The sequence below is a fragment of the Phoenix dactylifera genome, chromosome 8 (assembly GCF_051530095.1).
Source record: "Phoenix dactylifera cultivar Ajwa chromosome 8, Ajwa_hap1_PhDact_Kaust_v1.1, whole genome shotgun sequence".
In the NCBI taxonomy this organism is placed as follows: domain Eukaryota; kingdom Viridiplantae; phylum Streptophyta; class Magnoliopsida; order Arecales; family Arecaceae; genus Phoenix; species Phoenix dactylifera.
The window spans coordinates 30198011-30207103 of NC_143197.1; the positions used below are offsets into that span (position 1 = coordinate 30198011).

The 9093-nt window shown below is 38.1% G+C and overlaps 1 protein-coding gene across 10 annotated transcripts; it reads left to right on the forward strand.

The window, feature by feature from the left end:
• Positions 1-377: 377 nt before the first annotated feature.
• LOC103718285 (iron-sulfur cluster assembly SufBD family protein ycf24-like) lies at positions 378-7190 on the forward strand. Of its 10 annotated transcripts, XR_015968405.2 has the most exons (6): positions 378-2032; positions 5368-5613; positions 5706-5809; positions 5904-5969; positions 6095-6694; positions 6792-7190. XR_015968405.2 is itself a non-coding variant. In XM_088703496.2 (3 exons), exons 1-2 carry the CDS (start codon positions 584-586, stop codon positions 5584-5586), a joined length of 1668 nt encoding a protein of 555 aa, XP_088559622.2. In that variant the 5' UTR covers positions 469-583; the 3' UTR covers positions 5587-5613; positions 5706-5902. The 10 variants fall into 10 exon arrangements, 2 of the variants coding, with proteins under 2 accessions (XP_088559622.2, XP_089781219.1); XR_003387859.4 differs by lacking the exon at positions 6095-6694 and having other exon boundaries at positions 469-2032; XR_015968402.2 differs by having other exon boundaries at positions 470-2032; positions 5368-5809.
• Positions 7191-9093: the final 1903 nt, after the last annotated feature.

Below are 9093 nucleotides of genomic sequence, written 5' to 3' on the forward strand. Positions count from 1 at the left end.
CTTGGTAAAATATGTTAAGTTTATGTTTTTTTTATATACAGATAAGTTTATGTTTTGAATGGGTCCTCATTTGCTAAGGTTGAGAGAATGAGCCTATTTTTTTAAAATAAACTTTCGTCAAATTCAATTAACTCCATTTAAAAACTCGATACAAAACAGGTCAAGTCTAATTATATGAGGAGATCAATTTTTTTATCTAATTTTAATTATTTTATTTTTTATTGTTTTTATACACATTTTTTTTTTTGCATGTAGGGAATATTTTTCCTCGAAGGCTTACTTTATTAGTTTTATTTTTCTAGATGGGCTTCTTTGGTGACTGCGGCTTTTAAATCATGCTTATTAATAATCTTGCATGACATCATAGTTGTTGCCGTAACTTTCTCGAACATCTCGTTCCAACGAAATCGGATCAAACCCAAGGAACCGACTCACTTCCAATCAATCCACGTGGGCGACGCGGAGCTTATCGCAACCCCGATTCCATCCCTCGCCGCATCCCCTCCACGCGCCCCCTCTCTTCTCCCTTCTCCCACCTCTATTCTCATATCCACTTCATCTCTCTCTCTCTCTCTCTCTCTCCATGGCCGCCTCCTCTTCTTCCCTCCTCACCCCGCCGGCGATCGCTTCCCCCAAAATCCGAAACCCTTATAATAGGAAAAACAGAACGAATTCCTCGCTTCTCGATCCGGGGCTAAGATTGGGGTTCCGCCCTAACCGAACCCTAATTCACCCCAAGAAACCCTCCCTCCGGATCCGAGCCGTCCAGACCGACCGCCGGCCCAGCCGCCCCCCCGGCGACGGCGGCCGCGAGGATGACGACCCGATCCAGCGGTTCCTGAAGCGGGACTACAAGTGGGGTTTCGTCTCCGATATCGAGACGTTCTCCATCCCCAAGGGCCTTTCCGAGGACACCGTCCGCTCCATCTCCACCCTCAAGGGCGAGCCCGAGTGGATGCTCCGCTTCCGCCTCGACGCCCTCCGCCGCTTCCTCTCCCTCCGCGAGCCCCGCTGGTCCGACAACCGCTACCCACCCATCGACTTCCAGTCCTTCTGCTACTACTCGGAGCCCAAGCGCAAGCCCAAGCTCCACTCCCTCGACGAGGCTGATCCCGAGCTCCTCGCCACCTTCGACCGCCTCGGCATACCCCTCAACGAGCAGAAGCGCCTCACCAACGTCGCCGTCGACGCCGTCCTGGACTCGACCTCCATTGCTACGACCCACCGCGAGGCCCTCGCGGAGAAAGGCGTCATCTTTTGCTCCATCTCCGAGGCCATCCGCGAGTACCCCGACCTCGTCCGCCGCTACCTCGGGCGGGTCGTCCCCCCGGGGGACAACTTCTACGCCGCCCTCAATTCGGCCGTCTTCAGCGACGGCTCCTTCTGCTACATCCCCAAGGACACCGTCTCCCCTATGGAGATCTCCACCTACTTCCGGATCAATGACCGGGAGACGGGCCAGTTCGAGAGGACCCTTATAATTGCCGACGAACGGAGCTATGTCAGCTACCTGGAGGGCTGCACGGCTCCGTCCTATGATAAGAACCAGCTCCATGCTGCGGTGGTGGAGCTGTACTGCGCCGAGGGGGCTGAGATTAAGTACTCCACGGTGCAGAACTGGTATGCAGGGGATGAAGAAGGGAATGGTGGCATCTACAATTTCGTGACGAAGAGGGGCCTCTGCGATGGCAATAGATCAAAGATTTCGTGGACCCAGGTGGAAACTGGGTCTGCGATAACATGGAAGTACCCCAGTGTGGTTCTTAAGGGGGATGATACGATGGGTGAGTTCTACTCAGTGGCGCTGACAAAAGATTATCAGCAGGCTGACACCGGAACGAAGATGATTCATGTCGGGAAGAATTCGAGGAGTAGGATCATTTCCAAGGGTATCTCGGCAGGCAAGTCCAGGAATTGCTATCGAGGTCTTGTTCAGGTCCAGCCCCAGGCAGCAAATGCTCGGAATTTCTCGCAGTGTGATTCTATGCTTATTGGTGACACAGCCGGTGCCAACACATATCCTTATATACAGGTATGTCCCATAAACCAGGGCTAGCATTGATGTTAATATGGTTTACTTTAATAGGATTTGATGTATCGGGGCTAGCTCCATTTTTCCCTCTGCTCAACCAATATGCTTTGGTGTTGGGTATATAATGAAAGGGCATTTGTGAATGTGGATTGCTTTAATTGTATCTATTTTCTTTCCTTTAAAAAAAAAATGCGAATAAGCGCCTCCTGAGATTCTTTGATTAAACTCCAGTAAGTGGATTGAAGTTTGAAGTTCCTTAAAACTTCAATACACACGCATATAAACTTCTTTGCTTAGTGACAATTGGCAAATTACTTCTACTTTTTAGTTCAATATTATTTCTTAACAAACTTGACACCAAACTTGAACATTCATATTTATATCCAGCATGTAAAATACTCTGGTGAATGATTTGTGTTGATTGATGATACCTGAGATTAGAAAACAAGATTTACAAATGATTATCATGTCTCAGGAAGGTAAGGTTTTGGTTCAAGTTATGTGTGGTGCATCTATAATTGATCCAGATTTCTGATAGTATATGATGAGACTGGGAGAGGGATTTTGTTCAGGGTTGTGAATTTCATGGAGGCTATTTGGTCATATGGATAGAAGAAGAGATTGATGCATCACATTTGAAAGGCAAACGGGATCTTGAACCAAATTCATAAAGGTACACGACATTGCATTGAGGCATTTTATGAAGGGTTGTGATTTTTGTAGAACTGTTGCTCATTGGTGCAGAGGGGGGTTTGATGAAGGGTAATTACTAGATTATTATGATATGATGGAACACAAGGGCTTCAATCTTTAATGATTGATCAGATGGTTCCAGAGAGCTTGACATTGATGCCCCATTTCAGCAGCAGTAGAGGTGTTTTAAAACTCGAAACTGCAAAAAAAATGGCATCATTTCGTCAACCAGGAGAGAGCAAGTCAGAAGCAGGGGAAGGAAGAAAGAATTGAATGTCAAAAGCTAGACCAACTCACACTCCAAAACGAGGTCAATTTTATTGCATGCCATGAATGAACAGTACACATCCTTTCCTAACATCATCCATCGGTTTGGCTTTGTTCTGAAAATCTCCTATTCCCTTTCAGATATATCACCTAGTACCTGCTGGATGATCTTTCGAGCTCTTCCAAGTATCTGTCTTGAAATACAAAATACCATGTTAACATCCAATATAATATAAATATCTGTGATGGAATTTATGACGACATCGAGCTGGAACAACTTGTTCTTCCTGAATACCTCAATTCAGGGACACAGAATTTTCTGCCGTTGTCATATAATATTCATCTCTATTTGGTGATAAATAAACCACATGTGCCTCTTATGATCTCTGAGATATTTCATAAAATGGACTCTCTATAAATCCCCAATGACCAATCCTCGCATGGATTGCTAAGGATCCAATAAATCCAATATTGATTCCTTTGGAAGTGTCAATTGGACAAATACATCCATAGTGGCTAGGATGGATATCTAGTATCTGAAAACTAGCAGTTGGAATTTCCGAATGAACAATTTCAGTGAAATCTTTCAATTTTTTATTTTACTATGTTCAACTCTATGTATTCCTCTATCTGTAGAGTACATTGACTGTACGGAGATGGCTATAACAAAGTTTCTGTTATTTGTATTAACAGCTACTCAAAGGGGGATGTTTTTATATGGTGCTGATGATTTAATAACTATCTTTATTGGATTTTAATTGTTTGGCATGATTCGATAGAGGTAAAAATAAGGATTCATTATATTCTACATTATATTTAAAAGTATTTTTTATTTTTTCTTATATCTAATAATATACATGTCCAACTGTATATTTTGTATGTACATCTCCCCCACATCTCCCCCTCCCCTCACCTCTAAAAAAAAAAAAGAAATCATGAAAGCCAAAAAAAACATGCAGTCTCCAATATTAATCTTGGTTTTCTGATACCTCATGCGACTCAGAATTAAGCTAGGATATTGGTGATATCCAAGGGACTGGATTAATGCCATGCTTTGTGCATTTGTAGTGTCTGACTTTTCCCACTGTGCACTTGCACTCTTTTTACTGACCCTGCAATGGAGCCCCAGGGGATATGAAAATTAGCTCAGAGGTTTGATATTTTCTTTCAATATGAGCACTGCTCCATCTGCATTCTGTCTTGGACATAGCTCTGGAGATTGATCATTATATGAGATGTCTCTGGATTCACATTGTGTTTGCTTGGGAAACATCAGTCTTGGAATACTTGTCTTTGTACCATGTAATCTTGCAGTGGATCACTAAATCCAGTGCAAATGATTAATGAATTGGATTGGAATTCCACTTACTATAGGTTTCTGTAGGGAATGGACAACTTTTGCATGCAATGGACCTAGATACATCAGGTGCTTTGATTGTATTTTGCAAAGGTTTCAAATTTTTTGATTTAGTGTTCATTCTTCAGCTTGAGACATCAAACTCTTTGATCAAAATCAAAGTGGCTGGTTTCTGTCAATTTCGGTATTCCATAGTTCTGTTTGTTACAATTTGCCTGAGACAAAGTTGGTTTTATTTTGTCTTTAAGAGGACAGCTCATTTCAATCCTCCATTTCAGTTTGCATGTCAAAACGCAAAATTCATCAACAAAAACTTGGATTGAGTTTATATGATGTGCACTTTTTTAAAAAATTATCTTTAATGAAAATTTAGTAGGATGTACATCCACTAACCTGCCATCTCAAAATTGGATAAAACAGCCATAGATTCCTCATTTGGAGAGTGGGAGATTTCGTGTTATTTCTTATCGGCCTTCTTGTTTTTCTAATGAGTTGTTACTTCTATAGTCTGAATTAAGATGGTTTAAGCTTTGTCCATTTTGTTATGCAAGGTTCGCGCTATGAATTAAGGGCTGTTCCTTTCTCAATACTGCTAGAATTCCTGTTCCACACTTTTAAAGGACTGTTTTATGTGCATTTGGTTTCTGTTAAGTTAGAGCATTCTCAGGTCATTCACAGAAATAATCTTGTTATGCCACATGCAGAGGCAAAAAGGTATGGCAGAACAGGTTTTCAAAAACCCAATCTTTTAAGGATGCGCTAATTTTGATTTTGTTTACATCGATTAATGTTCCAGCATGAGTTTCAACTTCCTTTAAAGCTCTTTTGCATTATTTGAATTGAGTAAACAGTCTTAGTATTGTTGGTTTCTTGTTTGTTGCAATGCGTCCGTCCACTGTACTTGTATAAGTGCCAGCTAATACATGCCATCTTACAATTTTATCTTTATTAGAACTCTAATATATACAGTAATTGCTTATTTCTTGTCATGCTCATCAATTGACTGTATATCAAACAGGTAAAGAACCCCACTGCCCGTGTAGAGCATGAGGCAAGCACTTCCAAGATTGGTGAAGATCAGCTATTCTATTTTCAGCAGAGGGGAATTGATCATGAAAAGGCTGTTGCAGCCATGATTGGTGGGTTCTGCAGGGATGTTTTCGACAAGCTTCCTCTAGAGTTTGCATCAGAGGTGAATGCGCTCATGAATCTAAAGCTGGAGGGTTCTGTGGGATAATTGTGGATTGTTGCTGTGGATGGACCGGTGAGCTTTTGTTTGTAAGTTGACTACAGGTCAACATTTGTATAGCATTAAAGGGTGAATAAGTATTAGTAAATGGACATGCAATATTGTAGATCCTGTGCCAATATCACGAGGAATTGATAGTACTGGTCTTCATTGTCCTTTCTTCTTCCTTTTTTGTCATCGAGGAATCAGCTGCTTAGTATATGAATTAAAGGTATTAAATTGTGATACCCTATCTATTCTGAGTTACATGTAATATTACCCAAAATTTTTATCACCTTTATAACCAGTCATATCATGTCTTTCAGATTCCATGTGTTTGTTGGCTGAAGCCGAATTGTATGCAGGTTTTGCCAGCACATAGAGCAGAATTTGTAAGTGCTCTGAAACTTCATTCCTTTGAGTCTTTGACTAATTAGCAGCAAATGATTTATATACAGTATACATTGTAATCACTAATCAAGCACTGATACACTGCACACAATAATATTAATTGCAGGGTGATGATGATTGTGATGAGAATGTCTTGGTAAAATGACTTGTTGAGGTGGCCTGACAAGCAGTATATAACATCTTTAGGGTCTGTTTGGATTTTTCTACAGGATTGGATCCTATGGGACTTGTGGATTGGGCTGCACTAAACATGGCTCTATCAACCAAAGGCCTCCCAGCCCAAATCTTGTGGGAATAAAAAAAGACCCATAAAGATATTGTTTTCTTCCTGCAGCCGAAAAGATGCGAGTTAGATGGGCCAACAGGCCTGATTTCTCCTGGATTTTTGGCAGGCTGCAGGTCCTTAAAAATGTGAGTTAGATGGGCCAACAGGTTTAATTTCTCCTGGATTTTCAGCCCGATCCTGTAGAAATATCCAAATAGGTCCCTAGTGGTTATAAATGCTGATTATCGTGTGAGCTTCGTGATGTTGTCTGAGCAACATTTTGACAAGAAGTAACTCTTGTTGCTAGAGAAAAACAAATCTGTGGCTGGGACCCAACAAATATGGAAAATTATTTTCCTTTCAAACTGAGGATCTTGAAAGGCATGCTGTTGTATAATGATAAAATTTTACCATTCAAGAATCGTATGCTGATGTGCACACGTCTGTTAATTAACTTTTACCTTTCAAGAATCTCATGCGTCTTCCAGATACATGACAATTAGATTGACCTTTTATTGGTTTTCTCTTGGTGGTTCAGGTTCCATATTTGTAGCTGAATGAGGCCCTTGGTTCAGAATTTTAATCAACTAATGGATGGTTCAAATAAGCTACAGTTCAGTGAAAGCACTATGTGCATGGGTAAGGAATCCAAACTGCAGAGAATTTGGCAGCACACATGAAGCTACACCTTAGAGGACCTGATTAAGAAGCACAGAAGGGGTTGGAGTTGGAAGCTCTTTTGAATCATCCACTAATATCATTTTTAGCAGAACATGCACTGAGGAATTTAAACAGAGCGGGTACATTGGGAACAATACTTCTAAATCGAACATGATTTATACAAAAAGAGGATTCTTAATTTTGTGTAACCAATAGCAACTTCCGAGAAATTTCCTGAATTACTTATGGCAACATGGAAATGTGAAATTTTTCTCTAGATTTATTCTCACATTAGGAATGCCTGATTTTTGATTGCGTCTTTTTCTTCTTTTAGATCACACTTTGTTTAATCCTCCTTTCTTCCTTCCTCCTGTATTCTTTGTCTTTCTTTGAAGAATATTAGGTGGCTTTTTCCGTTTTTTCTTTAAAAAAAATTGAAAGAAAGATAATTTGATTAAAAAAGGAGACCTTCATCAGTTATTCCAGCATGAGCGATGTTTACCTACTTCGGGTGCCATAGTTAGCCCATTTCTGACTTCAGGTACTTACAAGATTTCCATTGCAGCCTTTTCTCATGACATCCACATCCACCATTGGCCTTCATTTGCATGTTATGGTGCTTGGGATGGAAATACTATTCCAATCAGCTGGTCTAGGTTTGTCCAGCCTTACCAGTAGATATTTTAGCATGTCACCCATCAGTTGCTTTAAGATATCTGTTGCTGCTGTTCATCTCCTTGTTTGCTTCATTTGTGCTGTCCTCAGATGCTTGTCCCGGTAGCGGAGCCTGAGAGGGTCACATATGATTTTGCTCTCTTACCCATTCATAGGATGACCGAAGAAAACTTCAGAGAGAACATAAAAAGTTTGGAAGGAAAGTCGTATAAATATTCGATTCCTAGTTAATCTGGTGCAATTTGGTGGTGGGCACTGGCACTTCAGTCTTTTGAGCCTTCTTCCCAGCAGAATAGTTTATATAGAAGTTGATTTTCGCTGTGCTTTTAATGAGATAAAGAATTGGAGGATCCTATAATGCATCTAAACAACATCACGATCCATGCGCATGAACCCAAATCTCTTTGCTCTTTTAATGTACACTGATTCTGTGAAAGGTCTGGATGGTCTAAATCTGTAATTCAGACCATGATTTATGTGGTCTTCTTCTCTCATGATACATTCTAAGTATTACCTTGGATCTGACAAATACCATGGAATGAATAAGGCCCTGTTTGGGGGAGCTGTGGGCAGTAGAGTTGTTGGAAGTAGAGCTGTTAGAAGTAGAACTGTCTGAAGTAGAGCTGTTATAAAAAGTTATTTGCTGTTTGGTAACTACATTTGTAAAGTGCTATGGCACTTTAATATATGTTTGATAAACAAACTAAGAAAGTACTTTTGTAAGACAAAATTATCATAAAGGACATTGCATAGTATTATACAACAGAATATAATAAAACATAACATATATTAATGCATAAATATATGATATAGTATAATATTATTGTAATATACAATAATATTATTATAATATAGCATAATAGTAATATAATTATTAGAGTAAATTAATTTTTGATAATATAACATATTAATATATTATGATGTAATATAATATAATATAATATAATATTTATAGTATAATACAATAATAAAGGTATAAAATATTTTAATTATTAGTATAAATTAATTTTTCATAATATAACATAATATTAAATTATTTAAAATAACATATTAATGTATTATGATATAACATATTATGATATTATATTTATATATAATACAATAATAAAGGTATAAAATATTATAATTATTAGTATAAATTAATTTCTCATAATATAACATATTATTAAATTATTTAACATAACATATTAATGTATTATGATATAACGTATTATAATATTATATTTTATAGTATAATAGAATAATAAAGGTATAAAATATTATAATTATTAGTATAAATTAATTTTTCATAATATAACATAATATTAAATTATTTAAAATAACATATTAATGTATTATGATATAATGTATTATGATATTATATTTATATATAATACTATAATATTGTTATAAAATATTATAATTATTAGTACAAATTAATTTTTATAATATAACATAATATTAAATTATTTAAAATAACATATTAATGTATTATGATATAATGTAATATACTATAATATTTATAG

Bases quoted from the DNA above. Each gene is read 5' to 3' on its own strand.
- LOC103718285 (XM_088703496.2), top strand. From the start codon at position 584: ATGGCCGCCTCCTCTTCTTCCCTCCTCACCCCGCCGGCGATCGCTTCC. The intron at 2,033-5,367 runs GTATGTCCCATA...TATATCAAACAG, and splicing joins ACACATATCCTTATATACAG to GTAAAGAACCCCACTGCCCG.